At 36.5% G+C, this 19,195-nt stretch overlaps 1 protein-coding gene across 5 annotated transcripts in view; it reads left to right on the top strand.

The window, feature by feature from the left end:
* Positions 1-14,864, top strand: part of HEATR5A (HEAT repeat containing 5A) — a 62,381-nt gene extending 47,517 nt beyond the window's left edge. For 3 of the 5 annotated variants that reach the window (XM_030452241.1, XM_030452239.1, XM_030452242.1), the window contains 11 exons: positions 1,252-1,320; positions 1,760-1,939; positions 3,320-3,554; positions 3,942-4,190; positions 4,808-4,935; positions 5,785-5,932; positions 6,628-6,900; positions 8,966-9,190; positions 11,081-11,232; positions 12,717-12,930; positions 13,203-14,843. In XM_030452241.1, the coding sequence (XP_030308101.1) occupies positions 1,252-1,320; positions 1,760-1,939; positions 3,320-3,554; positions 3,942-4,190; positions 4,808-4,935; positions 5,785-5,932; positions 6,628-6,900; positions 8,966-9,190; positions 11,081-11,232; positions 12,717-12,930; positions 13,203-13,504 (2,175 nt within the window). In that variant the 3' untranslated portion in view covers positions 13,505-14,843. Of the gene's footprint in view, positions 1-1,251; positions 1,321-1,759; positions 1,940-3,319; positions 3,555-3,941; positions 4,191-4,807; positions 4,936-5,784; positions 5,933-6,627; positions 6,901-8,965; positions 9,191-11,080; positions 11,233-12,716; positions 12,931-13,202 lie in introns of all 5 variants that reach the window. The other 2 variants (XM_030452240.1, XM_030452243.1) reach the window with 2 other exon arrangements.
* Positions 14,865-19,195: the final 4,331 nt, after the last annotated feature.

The raw sequence follows: 19,195 nt of genomic DNA, 5'->3' as shown, positions 1-19,195 counted from the left end.
ACTTACACAAACGTTATCATGATCATTTTGCACTCTTGATTACACTTGCACTAAATATGACAGGCAGCTGCGTTAAGCCTCCTCCGGCTCCCATTCTTTACTTTCTAGCAGACATGGAGTAAGTCAGATCACTTTCTCTCATAGAAATTGAGAGATCCTGACACTGAAGATATTCTAATCCACTTTTATCTTGCTTTTGCCATTGGAGTTCTATTCTTAGTGGAAAAGAAGTGCCTTGACCTAGTCAGGAACTACCAAGGGAAAAAAATAACACCCTCTGTCCTTCATGTGCAAAACCAAGGTCACAAGTAGAGCTCATAACTGTCCTTTTAAACTTCACAACCCTTAAAATGTTTCTGTTAATTCTATGCATAGATCTTATCAACTGTTTTACAGAAGCTGAAGAGATAATAAGCAGTTAAAATCTAGGCTTTTTCTTGTAATTTTTTTTTCCACAACAATAACCAAAAATAGCTGGTATATATTTTCCAGCAAGTTCTTTAAAGGAAGTCTGTGGTTTGGGGGTCATAAGAAACTGTCATTAAATGTTGTTGAAAACAACTACTTTTCACTTATTTTCACAAACCTATACCTGTAGTACTTTTGCTACTCTCAGAACTTTCATCCCAAACAGTGTCAAACTTAATTCTGCATTTTTGGGTATCAGCTAAAGCAACAAGGGCAATTTTCATTAGACATTAGTGAAATAGCTTTCAGTAGTGAGAGTAGGTACCCTAGCTCTCCAGGCTGGACCCTGGGAAGTATATGTTTGTGTTTTTTATTAGGTAAATGGGGTTTGTGCTCTCCTCTTCATTCACTTTGCAAAATTGACCAACTTCCATTGTTTGTTTCCTTAAGTCTGTGCTCTTTCTGAGTAAGGAAATGTCACTCATTAGGTGTCTTGAAAGCCTTTTGGAAAACTGGTTTGGAAAACTTTCTTTCTTTTGAGGGCTACTCATCAAGTCAAGAGTTCAGGAAAGAGAGACTTCTGTTTCAGTTTTAGACTGCAAAAAATAGAATCAATTTTGAACATCTCTCAAAGAGAATCATGTCTCCAGTGTAAGCAAAACAAAACGATAAAAGTGTGACTCTAACTGTCTCCCTGCTCTTTACCTTCACTGAAAGAAACTGTGGAAGTAGGAAAAGGAACCCATGCTTTATAGAGGAAAACTGCAACAGAGCTTGCTTATAAAAAGTGATAATTTAGTTAATTGTTTGTTATGTATTGAATCTTGTATAATTTCTCTGTAGGTTGGAGCAGCACTTAGGCCTGCCTTTGCTCCTGAAACTCCTCCTGATGTCACAGCAAAAGCATGTCAGGCAAGTGTTGAAAGTCTGAAAGTCTTAGGTAACAGACCCTCTCAAATTTTATTTTGGCTTGATACGCCCCACAAAAAAAATGAAATAACTCATCTAGCCTCAAATCCTCAGTGCACACAGAATAATGTCACCTATGTTACTTCTGTATTAAGAACATATATGATACTTCTGTTTTATAAGATTTATTGCAGTTTAAAATCTTCTGAAGAACTTTGTAGCAGTTGATGCTTTGGCTGTTATTTATGACATTCCTCTAATGTTTTTGGATTTCATTACTTACATATATATACATACATAGATATGTATGTATTACTATTATGTCATTTAACATTATTATTTGTGAGTAACTGTATCTCAGTAGAAATTAAATCTGGACTTCAAAAAGAGTATCCAGTGGTGTTTGGCTCTGTTTCTCATTATTTCTTCTTTACAACATTAGGTGTGTAGTGCCTGGATAGCAAGTGGGGTAGTAAGTGATCTGAATGACCTTCGAAGAGTTCACCAGTTGCTTGTGTCATCTTTGGTCAAAGTGCAGGCTGGGAAAGAAGCACTAAGTCAACAATACAATGAAAGCACCTCGACTATGGAGATACTGGCTGTGCTTAAAGCATGGGCAGAGGTTAGTGTACAACAACTGTGCAATGATAGGCTTGGTATCTGGAAGGTGAGTTAGATCCTTTCAGACTGAATGGTTTCAGGAATTTCTTATACTCAGAATTTGCTGGCCCTTTGCTTTTTTTCGGTACATGGACTTTGTAAACTTGGCAAAGGCACTGCTAGATAGACTGTATTGAACTTAAGAAAAATTCATTTCTTAGCATGTTCTGATATTCCAATATTTAGTTTTAAATGGTGTGGTATAAATGGGTGTGGTGATGGTCAGCTGAACATACCATTTTAAATAGGTGTAATTTTTCTCCTTGTCTGTTGGCAGTTAACTTGTTATAGGTAGTTCTTTTAAGTTCAGTTCATTACTGCACTGGTTAACTGCCTTAAAGTCAGCTCTCATGAATGCCTGTTTTAACATATGTAAATGCAAGGTTAGATATTTTAAAATAAAAAATGTGAACAACATACATAATCTCTAGAAGATGTGTCTTAGAAAGCACTGATGATGACCTTGCATGTTGCTGATTGATAGCCAGCTAAATATGAGCATGTTCTGTAGTTAATATGATATTTCTGCGTATAACTAGGGAGCTACTTTGAAGAAGAAAGTGGGCAATAGTTAACTTTTATGGGAACATTTGTAGAAAAACGTACCAAACTCTAGCTTCCATACCTGAAAAAGGATATTCACAAAATAGGAAAGCCTGTGCAGAAAAGCTAGCAAGTGGAGATTTTTTTATAGCTAAGGGGAAGAGCTTCCCTCCAGAGACATTTTGGAGAGACCAAAGAGGGCTGCTGGACTGAAACATTCTCAAATCTGTATTTTTCAATAGCTAGAGAGGCATCTAGGGAAATACCACATTGGACTTACCCTACTGATGGTAACACCCAGATTTTGCAAATGATGCATCACTGTACTCTTCATTCTTCACTGCTATCAAAGAGTAATACATAGTTTTGAGGAGTTGGTTGCAACTGTAATGTGTCATAACAGTTTACAGAAGAGTTAGGAATTATTTGACTTTTGTTTCAGGGCCATTATTATATTATTTGTCAATTAGTTCTTCAGTCTTTTTGCTATAACAGGGCTTGTTTGGAAACTGAAGCCAGGCAAGTAATATATTAATTTTTACAAGCAGGGAAATTTACTGCTGTTATTTTTTGTAATTTTAGTAAGGACTCTTTACTGGGACTCTTGCATCAAGATTAGCAGAGGGAGTGGATTGAGAAGGTTTAGAAAATATATGCTTGTTCTCACATGCCTACTGGACTTGAAGGAGGAATAAGTTTTAGGAAACCTCCTGCCCATTCAACTGAAAGTGATGCAAATTGTCACAGTAGTTTTCTATGTGTTAATATTTACAATTTTTTTTTCCAAATATATAAACAGGTTTACATAGTTGCAGTTGAAAAGCAGAAAAGTCAAAGTGATGCACACAATCACCATTTAAACATTGCAAACTCCGCAGAGGAAGGCTACAGAGATGTAACATCTTCAGCCAGTGGACTTCTGGACTTAGTACAGGCAGATCTTGGAACACTGAGCAAGCTCTGGCTTGCTGCACTTCAAGATTTTGCTCTCTTAACTTTGCCTTCAGAATACGCATCACGACTTCCTGCTGAAGGTAAGAGGGCAAACCAATTGTATTTTCAAAGGTCACTTGTAAGTACACATCATTAATGTCCTAGCTGATTTGTGTTAAGATTACAGTTAAGATTAAATTGTACAGAGAGTATGCATACCTGTGTACCTATCTAAAGATGAACACTGTAGTGTAAAAGTAGTTTGTTTGGTATTCTTTGTTGGTTAATTTTATGGTTGAAAGAAGAAAAAGGTACTATCCAAAGAAGTCTCATTAGCTGGAATTTTAATACTGCATGTTTTAAAAAAATAGTCATATATAAAATAAAGGAAATATAGAATTTCAATGAAGAGAGAATTTATAAGAATGAGAAAACATAATAGCTGAAAATAAATTACATCCTTAAAATTATAACTTCTCTTCTTGTAGGGTGTACATTTTGTACAGCAGAGACAATAGAAAGTGCCAGACCTCACTACTACAACTCCTGGGCCCTGATTCTTTATGCCACAGCATTATGGCTTACTAGCACAGGTTTCATCATTGTTGATCCTGATGAGGGAGTTACTAATCTCTCTAGACCTGTCACCCCAACTACAATGTGTCAAGATTCTTCTACCAGGCCCTTGGTGAAATCTCCTGAGGATGTGAATACTGACAGATTTCATCTTCTTTTGGGTAAGTGCATAATCTGTCTAGATGCTGTAACCCAAAATGTCATATTAATAGACAAAAGTTAGCAAACAAATATTTAATTATTTACATTTAACTGCATCACTGAATATTGCGTCTCTTAGAAAAAATATATAATCAGAAGAATTTTAAGTCCTGGTCAGAAAACTGTACTATGTTCTACCAAATGTGGTCAGAAAAAAACACTTGGTGTGAGCTAAACAAGTCCTAAGCAAGTGCTTGCTACTCTGCTCATAAAAATCCAAGTTTAGGGGTGGATTTTTATCATGCTTGTAGCACTACAGTCACAGCTTAGTTTTACATAACTTCCTGCTGGTGATGCAGTTGTGGTAGCTGCGATCTTGAGCATTTTTGTAAACGGGAAGATAAAACCTTAGTCTTTGAGTTTGTGAACTAATATTACTCTCTTCGTTATTTCCTTCTACTACATGAATCAGTATGATTTGGCGTATCTTCTGCTACATAATCATTACAATTCATTGGCCATTGTGTTTTTATTTTGAAATTGCTCTATTTTAAAATCTATGTTAGTAGCCAAAAATACTACAAACCTACATCTTAAAATTTCAAGTGTATATGTTTTGTTCTTCTGATGCTTACAGGAATTAGCGTGGAATTTCTCTGCTCTCCTCGATCCGATGCAGCAATGGAGAACATTATTGCCTGCTTACGTGCCCTACAGGCACTCTTTGATGTTCCGTGGCCAAGGTCAAAAATAGGTGGTGATCAGGTAATGTCTGAATGATCTAAAGCCCCCCAGAATTAAGGACTAATTTTAGTTCGAACAGTTCCTTTACTTTCTAATATACATCCAGGAATAACACAGAAGTAGTAGGTAGATCATATTCTTTATAAAAATCCAAAGCTATACAGGGAAAAGAGCAAAAAAAGCACAACATGGAACCTGTAAGAAGATAATGAGGGGCACAGAACTTGGGACATTTTGTCAGGAAGAATTAATTACAGAGAGTAATCTTTCTGTCAAGGGACAGTTCAATTAAATCTGTTGAAAATCTTGAAGATGATAAAAGTGGTATTAGGTAGAGGAAGAAAAGCAAAACCAAAAAAATTGCAACACCCCAGTGATCCTAAAACAATGTAATCATTTAAAAATCCCTACATTTTTTTCCTTTATATTAAACTCTATGCCATTCTTTGTGCCATGCAATTGTCTAACAGGAGCAAAAGTGATAAAATCTGTGGACCTGCCTAAATTCTTCTGAATACTGTTGCTCTGTCCAAGAAAATACATATAATGTAGGAGGTATACAATGTACTATCCCCACCTTCAAGAGTTAAAAAGCCATAAGATGAAGATTGCTTGGGGTTTTCAGTAGTTTTAAGTGCCTTATCTCTGAGTTAGTGTGATTAATGTTTTGCTGGGAGAATTGAGCAGGACTGCTGCTACAGGGAGCTTAGGAGCTAGAGGTTGGAGGCAACGCCATCTCGTGTGCTTGTATCAGTTACACTGTGTTCAGTGAGATTGTAAGAGGAATACATTGGCTTTAACAAATATTACCATGTTTCTAAAATTTCTGTTATTAAAATGGGGATATACTAAGCATTTTTCTTACTCTAGGAGTTAAGTGTAGAGCTGCTGAATGTTTTACATCGACTGATACTAACCAGAGAATCACCTGATATCCAGCTTGCTGCCCTCGAAGTGGTTCGGCTGATTGTTTTTGCAGCTCAGGAACATGTGAAGGAAAAGCGGAGAAGTGCAGAAGGTACCGTAATGTATGAGGTGCTGAATACATATTATCAGCATTAAAGCAATTCTGTCTCGGAAAAGTGGATTCTTGAAGATGGTATTCCAAGATACATCTTAATTGAAGTATTTCAACAGTTAGTGACTCACCTCAGTTTACCTAAGTCAGTTCAAGTGCCTGACATAAGAAATTCAGGTAGTATGGTAGATAGCAGGAGGCTTTGGTGGTGACTAGAGGGCATGAAATGAGGAGAAAAACTGGAGAAACTGCAGTTGCCATAGTCTTCTGTGGTGTTAGGGATGGAGGAATCTTAGTGAAAAGCTGTCATCAGCTGTGGCAGAGCAATGGAAAGACTCAGCTCACACAGCTGGTACAAGCCAGACCACTAGTTACTTTGCAGCTTCCTGCAGTTCTTTTTGTAAAAGAAAAGAACTGGGAAAAGAAACAAAACACTTATATTAGCTGACAAATCATATTGGCATGGTGCCTCAGCATGTTGTACATCTGAATCTATTGCATATACCTTTTTTCCTTTGACGGTTCAAAATTTGCTTATTCAGAAGGATGGATGTTTGCCAGTAGAAACTTGAACACGTGCATACACGATATGTGTACCAAGATTATCAGTTGACAATGAAGCAGTCGTAAGTAGTAAACTTTCTGGAAACAAGGATGCCTGCAGATTTCAGCCTTATTTCTTCTTTTTATTTTAGTTGATGATGGTGCTGCAGAAAAGGAAACGTTACCAGAATTTGGAGAAGGCAAAGATACAGGAGGGCTGGTGCCTGGGAAATCGTTGGTCTTCGCTACACTGGAGTTGTGTGTCTGTATTCTTGTCAGACAGCTCCCCCAGCTCAACCCTAAATTAACTTGTAGCCCTGCTGTTCAATCTGGAAATCATTTGTTATTGTCAGAAGATGGAAGCAGACTAGTAGCAGCAGCATTAGTTATTCTCTCTGATGTTCCTGCAATCTGCTCTCCTGAAGGTATGCCGTTTCATCACACTGAAAGATTAATGTAAAATTATTGGGCTCTTCTGAGCCCCCTTGTTATTACCTGATTTTCTCAGCTGAATAAATCTGGCAGCAAGTTTAGTTGATTTGCTTGTGACAGTTTGCTGTTCTAATTATGTTTCTGACTGTCAGATTACAAAACAAGTAACAAAACTGAAGCAATTAAAGGAGTCGTTTTTCTTTTCCTCCTTCATCTAGCAGTGCAATTAATAAATTCATTTTGTACAGGGAAGTGTACAGTAACTACATGATTCTATTCAAGTTGAATTGTCTAATCTGGAATTTTTAATGCAGATATAAGTTAAATTTAAAAGGGAAATGTATCATGTTACCTTTCACTAAAACCATCATTTGAACATCAGGAAACCACTGTAAAGAATTATGATTGATTTCTGAGATTAGTTGACTTTTACTTGTGATTCATTTTGGGTCTTTAAGATGGTTGTCCTGGCCCCCCCTCAATATTGTGGTCATATATATGATCTTTACAGCCACACCTACAAACCATTTCTGCCCTACTCCTCTGTCCCCACCTTAGGAATTTGTGTTACACCCTATGCAAATTCTTGCATTTACAAGCCCGGGAAATTTATTCTGTTCTCTTAACTTGTTCTCCGTTATAAGATTCTTCTTTTGGAGATACCAAATGGAATAGCAGGCAGCTCTTGCTGTCATTGTAGAGTGATGGTCTGATTTCCTTTTTTAATCTGCACCTCATTATTTATCAGTTCAAAGTAAAAGGAAATGAACACATCATCATTTAGACTCAAGGGCAACTGTCTTTTTTTAAAAATAATCTGTGATTTTTCTTTTCTCCCTGTTGTACTTTTTGTCTTTAGCTGTTCAAGTTATTTCACAAACTATTAACTTTTCAGGGTCAGACAGGATGGGAAGATTGCACTCAGAAATTAAGCATTTAAGTCAGGTGACTAAAATGAGGAGCTTAAGCTTGCTTATAAAGTCAGTTGAATAAGGAAACCTCTCCAAAAGTCAACTTATATAATCAAATAGGAGAGTATTCTTTTGTGGAATTGCATTGTTTTTCTCCTTTAATATGTAACTTAACTTACAGTCCTGTGACTGCCATGTCTCTTACTTCAGGCACCTGTCATGATATATATTCATAATAAATTTTTCAAATAAATGATGCTCATGAACTGCACTTTCTAATCAATTCCAACAGTCAATTTTCAGAGACTTGACTGTTCATAAATAGAAGGTAGATGGCCTCAAGTTCAGAAGACACTTATGCCTATATCAGAGACTCTCATTATTCAACAGGTCTCTCAAAAACATCAGTGTCTTAAAATCTTAAGAACATAAACATTTTGCTGATTAGAGAAGGACATAAGCATATTAAGCCATAAGTTTAACTCTGCTTTGCTAAATCAGAACTTCAAGCAGGAGCAACACATAAGTATGCAGGTTTCTAGATGGTCTCCAACATGTGAATTCTGTATTACTAGTAGATTCAAAGACATAAGGATACACAAAAATGCTATGCCAAGTTACTCCCATTATTTTTTAAAAATAATGTTTATAGTAATCTTTTATTATGACAGGTCAACTATCAGATTCTCAGGGAGAGATGAAGATCTGTTCAGTAGGCTGAACAATCTGTTAACTTCCTTCGCTGTGTTATCTTTGTTGCAAAATAGGCTTAGATGCTTGTAATTGTTTTCTACTATTCAGTACTTTGTATACTTCCATAGATTCTTCTACTTCTCAGTCACTCTTATCTTTCCATTCTTGCTTTTCTCTGAACATGAAATAATTTCACACTTCATATTGTAAAATCATCAAGGAAAAGATATGCAGTGCTAATTTAAAGGAAGAAAAGTTTTAACTTCACTTAAGCAGTCTGACTTCTTGTTTGCTATAGCAAGTCACATGGTATTTCAAATCATTTACTCCAATGACCAGTGCCTCCATTCACATAGGCAATTAAAAAAAAAAAAGCCATAAATTAAAAAGGTAATAGAAAAAAATGCTTCAAATTTTTTTAAAGTCTGTGAAATTAATTTGCTTTGTTTTACAGGAAGTGTTTCAGTTCTTCCTACTATCTTGTACCTAATTATTGGAGTACTTAAAGAAACTGCTGTGAAATTGCAAGATGGGCAGTTACCTCTGGCAGTTGCTGCATCTCTACAAGCTCTTAAAGGGCTCTTGTCTTCTCCAATGGCTCGAGCAGAGAAGAGTCGGACTGCTTGGACTGATCTTCTGCGTAGTGCTTTGGTCACAGTGCTTGACTGTTGGGATCAAGGTAAACACAAACTTTGGGTTTATGTGTTTAAAAAACAAAAAATGCTTGGGTGGAAGGATGTTGGCTTTAATTTTAATTAAATTCATGCATGTCTTAAAAAAAGACCTTTGTCTTAGTCACAGGAGAATTATTTGGCTATTGTTGAACTGCATTGTTGAAAACATACTGCAGTCTTATCCTTACAGTTCATATGAGAAGTTATAATCTGTAAAGGTGTAAATGTAGGTTAGCAAGTTTACTCTTCAATTATATAATGAAGTTACTTGCTACAATGAAATAAGCAGAAGTTAGGGCTTCAGTGTACATCTTAGGATAAAAGGCAGTTGTACTGCAGGCAGGTTCTCCACAAAGAATTAGTGTCTGTGTTGAAGCAAAGGGTATTAAAACAGTAATTCAAGATAAAATATTTTTGTCTTAAAGTGAGTTTTCTATGTTTCTGCTTCTTCAGCTTCCCAAGTGTGTAGCACTTTTGATTCCTTACACTTAATCTCTAAGTCATAATTTGTTGTAGGAACTTTTGTTTATAGTACTGGGTTTTTTAAGTTATAGCAAAAGAATAAATGTTACTAATACAAATTTTATATAATTCTAAAAATAGGCTGTACTTAAATCATCATAGAATGGTTTTGGTTGGAAGGGATCTTAAAGATCCAACCCCCCTGCATGGGCAGAGACACCTCCTGCTAGGCCAGGTTGCTCAAAGCCCCATCCAACCAGGGCGTGAACACTTCCAGGGAGGTGGCATCCACTATGTCCCTGGTCAGCCTGTTCCAGTGTCTCACCACTCTACCAATAAAGATTTTTCTTCCTAGTGTCTATCCTGAATCTACTCTCTATCATCTTAATAACTACTACCCCTTATCCTATCATTACATGCCTTTGTAAAAAGTTTGTCCCCAGGTTTCCTGTAGGCCCCCCACAAGATACAGGAAGGCCACTATAAGGTTTCCTTGGAACCTTCTCTTCTCCAGGCTGAACAACCCCAACTTTCTTAGCCTGTCCTCATAGGTGGTTCTCCAGTCCTACGATCATATTTTTGACCATCCTATGTCAGTGGCTCCAGAACTGGACACAGTACTCCAGTTGGGTCTCACAAGAGCAGACTAGAGAGGGAGAATCACTTCCTTCAAACTGCTGACTATATGCTGCTTTTGATGCAGCCCAGGATACAGTTGGCTTTCTGAGTTGCAAGTGCACATTGCCTGCTTCTGTTGAGCTCCTCATCAACCAACAGCCCCAAATCCTTCTCCTCAAGAGTGTTCTTAATCCCTTCTCCACCCATCCTCTATTTGTGCTAGGGATTGTCCGAACCCAGGTAAAGGACCTTGCATTTGGCTTTGTTGAACTTCATGAGGTTGGCATGGGCCTGACTCTCAAGCCTGTAAAGGTCCCTCTGGATTGCGTCCCTTCCCTCCAGCGTGTCAGCCACACCACACAGCTTGGTGTCATCAGCAAAACTGTTGAGGGAGCACTCAGTTGCAGTGTCCATGTCTCCAACAAAGATGTTAAAAAGCACCAGACCCAGTACCAGCCCTTGAGGAACTCCACTTGTCCCTAGTCTCCATTTGTACATGAAGCTATTGGCCACTCCTAGTATGTCATACTAGCTCTTCAAATACATTTATTGTACTTAATGCAGAGGAACAATGGAACAGGAGTATGCTGTTACTTCTAAATATGCATAAAACCACTCCTGAATTCCCACTTTGGCCTTGGCTTTTATTACACTAAAAGTCCAAATCAGTGCACCAGAGAATGTCATGTATTTAAAAGAAGACATTCCTGATAAAATGTGGACATTGGTATTTCTATTCCACCTCTTGTAACACTTGAATTCATAGAATTACTTTTTAAATTAAAATCTAACAGACTGCTTTACTTTATTGACAGTAGATGGACTTCTAGAATTTGATGAAGTTAGCCTGCTTACTGCTATTACAGTATTTATTATGTCTACCAATCCAGAAGTTACTACACTAGAGTGCCTTCAAAAGCGTTGTATTGAAAAGTTTAAAATAACACTTGCCTCAAAAGATCCTCTTGTAAGTATAAGAATCCTCTTGTAAGTATTATCAGTACTTGTAAGTAATTTCAGTATTATCTTAAGTGGATTTTAGCTTATTTTCGGTTTGGTCATTTTACTTGTTCTGTGTGTTGATTCCAGTTAATTCTGTCACACAATCAGAGAAAATTAGGGGTTGTAAGGCACCTTGTAAGATCATCTAGTCCAACCCCCCTTCCAAAGCAGGGTCACCTACAGCAGGTCACATCCCAGGAAGGTTTTGCATGGCTCCAGACTGTACTCACTGTACCTGTTGTATTTTAAAACACAGTTTGAATTATTTAGCAAGAACATGTCCAGTACTGCATTCCATCTTTTTTTTTTCTGAATACAATTCTGTATTCCTGTGATTTAATTTTTTTCTTTTTTTACTGCATCAGACTCAGACCTTTATACATCAGTACAGATGTCTAGTTTTTCAGGCACCTCTTTCACTTTATTTGTACATTTTATCTTCAATACACAGGTATTACCTTGTCGTATAGACAATTCCCTCAGCTGTGGGTCTTGGGGAGCTGGAGCAAGTACTTGACTTGTACTGTCCCATGAATCAGCTCTTGGCCACTGCTGGAGGCAGCATATTGAACTAGATAAAAGCTTTGTTCTGACCTAGCATGAGTATTTTTACAGTTGCTTTGGATTATAGTGCCACAGCTTATCTGTTACTATTTTATGAGTTGAGACTTTCTTACTCTCAAAGTCCAGCTCTGAAAATTATGTGCAATAGTTTTCATGTTTGACAGAGAATTCACTGTAAAATGCATCTTCTCTGTGTATGTCCTTGTAGTAATGAAAAAATAAGTTACCTTTAACTTGAGAAATTGCTTTAAAATACTTCAAAAATACTTTTAAACATATTAATACATTTCTAGTATTATTAACAGTGGTTACTGCTGATAGGAAATAGGGACAGCAAATATTACTGCAAGAAAATGGTAATATACTCTTACACATCTGTAACATATGTACACGTGTTTTGACATCAGAGACTTTCAGAAATAGTGTAAGAAATTGACAGTTTTGATCCTATTAACTTCAAGTGACATGGAAGCTACTGCAGCGTTTGTGGCTCTTTTTAAATTGTGGCTCCAGTTTGACAAAGGTAATGCTTATATTTTAAGCTCCTACTTTCAGTCAGCTGTATTTTTCAAGACAGTACTAAGATATGATCTTAACAAAAATAATTTTTTTTTTTCCTTAACTCAAAAATGTAGAAAGAGGCAGGACTCTGTGGAAAGAAAGAGGATCTATGATCTAGTTTATCTTAAGAATTTGATTTCAAGTTATAATGCTCGTACAGAGTATTATTCATTAGAGGCTTACATCCTGATGAATTTTCAAGCTGTGAGGCATGTTTTTTCTCCCTCCCTGAATTTTTTTCTGACAAGCTATGAGTTTTAAAATGCTCTGACATGTATTTTTAAGTATAATACATTGTAACTGGAAATTTTTTTTCCCCTTTAGGTACAGTATAAATGCTACCAGCTGCTGCACTCCATCTTTCAGCATCCAAACAAAACTGTGTCATATCCTTATATTCATTCTTTAGCACCATCCATTGTAGGAAAATTGCAGGAAACAGAAAAAGCAAAACCTGAAAATGCTGCAGAACTTCAAGTCATTCAGGAGGGAATAAAGGTGGTTACAGCTCTTACAGCCACTGCTGAGGAAGAGCACCGTAAGTTAATTCCATTTCATTTATCCAAAGGATTACACCTGCTGAAATTTGCCATAGGTAACAAATTAAAACCAAACTACCACGAGGAATCCAATCCTGAACACTAATTGCTAAGAAAATCACTAATGAGAATTTTGGTTTTTACTGTTAAGTTCAAATAACATTTTCAGTTTTATAGTTTGAGTTAACATTAACTTAGATTCAAATTCTCACTAGAAGTATTTCTCTGTTTTTAAAAGTGTATGTTTAAGTTGTGCTTTCAATGTTTATAGGTGCTCATTTGGTGGCCTGCCTTCTTCCCATCCTTATTTCCTTTCTTTTGGATGAAAATGCCCTGGTTTCTGCTACAAACTCAGCAAAAAATCTCCATGAGTTTGCTTTGCAAAATCTGATGCAGATTGTTCCACAGTACTCATCAGTTTTTAAAAAACTAATGGCTTCTTCTCCAACTATGAAAGCCAGGCTTGAGTCAGCTGTAAAAGGCAATCAAGAAAGCATCAAAGTGAAGACTGCTAAGCATGCAAAGAATCCTGGGAAAAGTTCAAGCATTCAGCTAAAGACAAATTTTCTTTAAAATCTCATATTTTTACTTTATGCAATTTGGTATCAATAGCAAAAATTGTCCTTTTTAATTTCTAATCTGATAGGATCACTATGACTTGATTTCTGTTTGCACTGAAAAATTATAGAAAGATTTAAGAGAAAGCATACCTCTATATACCTTTCTGTTGGTGTTAGGCTTCTTAAACACCTCTCAACACCATGAATAAATCTATCACAGGTCATCTAGCCTCTATCTCTTCATTTTAGAGTAAATTAACAGAAATGCACATGGCTATATTAAAAAAAAAAAATAGTGAGCTTTATCATGCATTTGGGAGCAGCCCACACTTAGCCATTAAATAAAATTAATTTTGTTTTAAATCTATGTTTTTCAGGAATAAGTTACCCCGATAGTTTTTTGGATTTAACTGGGGCATAAATTACTTGCAGGTTGTAATCTATCCTAATTACTAATTTAGCACACTGCATCATTAAGTAAACAGATTAAATATCCTTGTAAGCCTTAGACTAGATTATTTTTGATCACAAAAAATTCAGCTCAGTGAAGGTGATATGGATAGCTTTAATCCTAACAACTACTGCAGCTGGCCAGGAGTTAGCACATGCTGTGAAACACAGCTCCACAGTGCTGCTTCTCTGAGGGCTCCACAGTGCTTTACACAGTGGGACTCTTGTGCCTAAGTAAGGATTCTCAGGCTTGATGCCTTCCTGCTTGGCATAGTCCCACTTTTCAGGATGCATTTTGTGTGAATTTTGTATTGTGCTAGGCAGGCAATTGAAGCTTACACACCTTGTCTAGGACAGGACAGCAGTTTTGGGATACTGTGCCTCAATTCAGACATCTGCTCTAGCTGGGTGGATGTTTCCTGATCTTTAGATGATCAGATATCTACACATGCAACTCACCTAAATCTATGTATCTCTAGAATGAGAGATGGATATATTTAAAGTCAGCTTGTCTTGTGTCAAATAAAGTGCAACAAGCTCATAGTAAGGAGTATTTAATTAACATTTTTATCAAGGAACATATTTTAATATAGAAAGATAACCAAAATTGCAATGGTTCTGAAGTATTTTCTACATATAGTGTATTAACTTCATTCTTAATACCAGTATTATCTAAACCAAACACTATGAAACTGTGGATAGTATTTACTTCTTGAATTTAGTTACTTTAAAAGAAAGAAGAAGAAGAAGAAAATATTTACATAACTGAGAAACACACCGGGACTCAGGAAAAATGTGATGTACTGTATTTTATTATAAGTTTTGTATATAAATATAATTGTAAATTGTACAGAATTAACATTTGACCAAAGTTCTAACAATTAATTTTTCTGATATACATAAATAAAGCTAATTTTCTTCATTTAAGATTTGTCTTAGTAATTTTACCAAATAGCAAAGGAGCTCCAAGGACTTCCATAACAGAAAGAAAATGTGTGGGGTTTTGGTTTTTTTTTTTCCTCTGAGGCTACTTTTGGAAAATTATAGATTCCTACAGCATTTGAAACTTTTCCATGAAATTCATACCATGTTTACTATCAAAGTGCACAAAAATAATCCTGAGAAAGTTAGTTGTTAAAATAGGTATATGTGACCTACTTTTTCCATTTTCTGTTACATATAAGAACATCATTAACCTTTTTTTCACTACAATATTTTAGTGTTTATTATGTAATCTGATGAAATCCTACTTTGCTCAAAAACTTGTAAGAAGAATGCTCAAATTGCAAGAGCACCAAGCAAGGCAAAACATAAAGTTCAGAAGAGTTCAGTCCTAGACTTCTTGGAGGGCTACTGGCTCCCAGCTGAGTCATTGGTAAGTGTTGTAATTATGGGATTTGACATTTCTTGGTCAAGTCGTGTAGCCACATGTGGAAAAGCACTATTTTCAACATATCTGTGTATTATAAATACAGAAGTAAAAACGACTCAGTAAAGAGAACCATTGCTAACTCTTAATTACTACTGTAAATTAAGACATATGTGTGAGCTTAATTAATCCAGATAATTAATTTATCCACAGTGAAAATAACTGTGTGCTGAATTGTGCTTTATTATATACATTTGAAATAATGAGTTGAATCTTGTAAGTAAATCTATTCATATAATATTTTCTAAATTAGTCTTACAGATATAATCTTGTTTCAGTTATAAAAAGAATTTGGCTTTTAGATATCAGATATCTTTGACACAATCTTGCTTTTTTTTTCAAGGAACTTGCATAGATGTATTTTTTCCTGAAGAAATGAGTAAGACCTCAGAGCAGTTCTGGTTTTAATTCCATTCTTCTTTTTTAAGCATGCCTGGCATTCAGGCTTTTCCATTTAGCCAAACAAGAAGAGCCAAACATATGTTTAGCCATAAACCAAAGTCTAGCTTGGACCAATCCTGCTTTCTGTGTCCTTTGTCTCCTTGCTGATTGTTTTCCATGCTGTCTCTCTACAAGCTCCAGTAAATTTTCATCCAGTAAAACATCTTTGCAATGAAGCATGTGACCTGCATGCATGTTTATTTTGTGTTTTCCACTGTTTATATTTAAAGTTAAATGGTTTTGGGTGGCAAAAGGTCCTGCCTATGCCTAACCTTGTGTGTATATATGTGTATATATATATATATATATAAATACCAGTACCTCATGGAATGCAGTATTTCATGCTATGCAATAATGATTTGCAGACAACATTCTGTTGACTGCAGCAAACCAGAATTAGTCAAAACAGTGCAAAATCATCACACAGTTAGACTATGGTTTTAATTGGGTACAAGTCTGTAGCACTCCATCTGAGTAAGCAGCATTTCTAATAGTTTTGTGTAGGCTGGAGTAAGTCTGAGACTGATCTGGTTTGTTCCAAGGTGCTGTAAGTTCTCTCTTCAGGCTGAGAAAAACATCAGTCAAATGATGCACGTATCACCATAAAATAGGATTACCAAATGCACAGGAAGCATAACAGGTTTTTTATTAGTAACAGTCAGTTGATAATTGGAATTTCCAAAGGGATATTTTTCCTGTTGGACTCCCACAGCAGTAACAATGACTCATGACAATTGCAGGAGGGGTGGAGTGATTTAGGATAGTTGGCAAGTTTATCAGAAGTCACAGTAATACTGCTTAGTAGGGATTGAGCAACAAATTCAATTACATTTCAATAGTTTTAATTTGAATGAAGTTGGATGCATCTGTGGAAACAAAAATGTGTGACTGGTCACTGTGACAGTCCTGTCTAAAGCTTCATCCTTTATCTTAACTGCTAGGTATACATTTTTTTTATTCTCAGCTTCCTGAAATATAACTCCATTTTATCAGTAGATAAATTATCAGTAGATAATTTCTCAAAAAATTAGTACTTTGTGTTCAGCTTTTTAAGAATAGAGTTAGGTAGATTATTGTGTTTCTCTGCACTCTGGTGTAAAAATACACACACGAGTCACTCCCTTGTGTCTTAAAAGTATCCCTACTTGGCCAGCCCTTATCCCTTGGGCATTCCCGGGCATTGCTTATTCCCCATGAGAAACCCCTGTGGCTTCAGTACCCATTGGTTAGTAAAGTTGCTCTTAAAATGCAGACATAATGAAATAGTTGTGGAGTTCCAACCTCTGATCCTTAAAAATGCAGCCAAGTGTTGAAAGCAGCACTCAGATTTGTCTGTAGCACTCTCATTTGAGCAGCACTGGAGCTGTTGCTGTAGAAGACATTTCACCCAGGACCTCAATTTGAAGTATGTAGCAAGGAATTCACTTTTACTAATGCTGCTCAAGCTGGTTAATGACTGCGGGGACAGAGCTTCAAAGACAGTAAAACTAAAAAGCATATTTGCCACAATTTTCCTGCCCCTTGTGTAATTTTTGTAATGAGTATTGAAAGTCGATTATGTGGAAAAGAATAAAAAAATGCATTTGGTACATTGTGTTCTCTCTGTAAGAGACCACTGAAGATGCCAGAGCTATGCCATCTCTTCAAAATGTTGTGTGTTTTTTAGTTTGGTTTTGATGTATTGTTCTGGATTTTTTAATTTTTTTTTTTTTTCTAAAAATGTTCTTTGGATTCTCTGGAGAATAAATGGTTTATTAATGAAGGGGGAAGTCACATCTAAACGTAGCAAAAGTAGGGCTGAAGGTTTTGTTTGAGAAATAGGTCAAAGCAATAGCAGGCTTCCAAGACCTCCTGAAGTAATCTGTGGGAGACTACCCCAAACCCACTCACTCAGCAGCCCAGTATCAATTTTGCTTTATGGTCCAGTTCCTGCCTCTGTGGTCTCCACTATCTGAAGTGCAATGTCAGAAGTCTAGGAGGTGGGATGAGGCATCAAATCCCCTTCCTCTGTGCTTGCACTCCAGCTGTTTCCTGGTGGCACTCAACTGAAAACAAACTGGGATGATGGGATCAGCCACAGCACAGCCTGTTCCTGGTGTGCCTGTTAGTATATATGCCAATTCATCCAGTTATTGCACAGAAAAATGTGTTGTTTATATATGTAAAGAAGTTTGCAGATAAGTAAGCCCTGCTTCTGAAAGTTGTTGGTAAGAAGCAAAACTTAGGAATGGAAAAGATCAATAATATCCTATTCTAACCTACAGCCTTATTTCAGTTCTTCAAGCCAATGGTAATAATAATGTATTAAAATGAATGTGAATTGTCTCACTGCCAATGAGACAGTATAGAATTGCCGAGATTTCTTGTTGTCATGGATTTTTTTTTTTATTATTATAACCTTCTCTGGGGAATATTTTTATTATTATATTTTTGTGTTTTGGGTTTTTTTCTTCCTAGTGCCTCAGTTCTCAGTATTCTTTTCTGCAAGAAAAGGTGGTTTTGTATGGAAAGTGGAAGTACAGACCTCAGGAATTCTGGAAACAATTTTGATTTATATCTAAAAGTAGAAATGTTATGCAATTTGAAAATGCAGCCTATCATTATGAAGGCAAATGCTTTTCACCTCATCCTCCCTCATGTAAGGTTTGTGGCAAACACCAATGTCACAGATGTATGGATGTTTTAGAGGAAACACAGATACCAGGGTAACTGGTTCAAGCTGTTGCCACCAAATTTACCCCAGGAACAAGTCAGAGGAATAAAAGAACTTGTCTATAAGAAAAAATCACAATTTCTTCTATGACACTTCATCAACTACATTTATTAAATGAGCAAGGCTGGAATGAGAGGGGTAATAGAGGAGACAATGCACATAAATGGTTTTTCACCTCCAGTCTGAGGTACAATGCAATCTTTTGTTTAGCTGTCAGGGAGTCAAGTGACATGGTTGGGGGAGAGTGGGAGGGTAGGTGGCTTCTTTAAGTCCATATTCCTCCTAGTTGCCTTTTGAGGCAAAAAAATCTGGGAATAATTTACTTTTGTAAAATGAGAATTTGCAAGCTGGTTGGATAGAAGTACTTAAGAACAAGCAGTCTTGAGTAGGAACCACAACCCATCTGTAGTTCCAGGCACCCTCTAAACCAAACAGTAAATATAGATACACACAGACCCTCAGTGCTTTATGGCTGGTAGCCTTCTATCCTGATTTTCCTGTTTTTTTGCCTGGATCCATGGCCAAAAGGCCATAGCCCTACCTTGTAGCTACAGGGAGGAGAGGCAGTCTATGGGCATGGTATGAACTACCCAAGCCATTCACCTGTGGCCAGCTGAACCTGGGGAAGCTATGAGTGAATACCATTTTTTTTTTCCCAAGTAGGCAATTTT

Source organism: Calypte anna, chromosome 5A (assembly GCF_003957555.1).
Source record: "Calypte anna isolate BGI_N300 chromosome 5A, bCalAnn1_v1.p, whole genome shotgun sequence".
Lineage (NCBI taxonomy): Eukaryota > Metazoa > Chordata > Aves > Apodiformes > Trochilidae > Calypte > Calypte anna.
The sequence above is the reverse complement of the archived record's forward strand: the minus strand, read 5'-3'. Positions and strand labels throughout refer to the sequence as shown.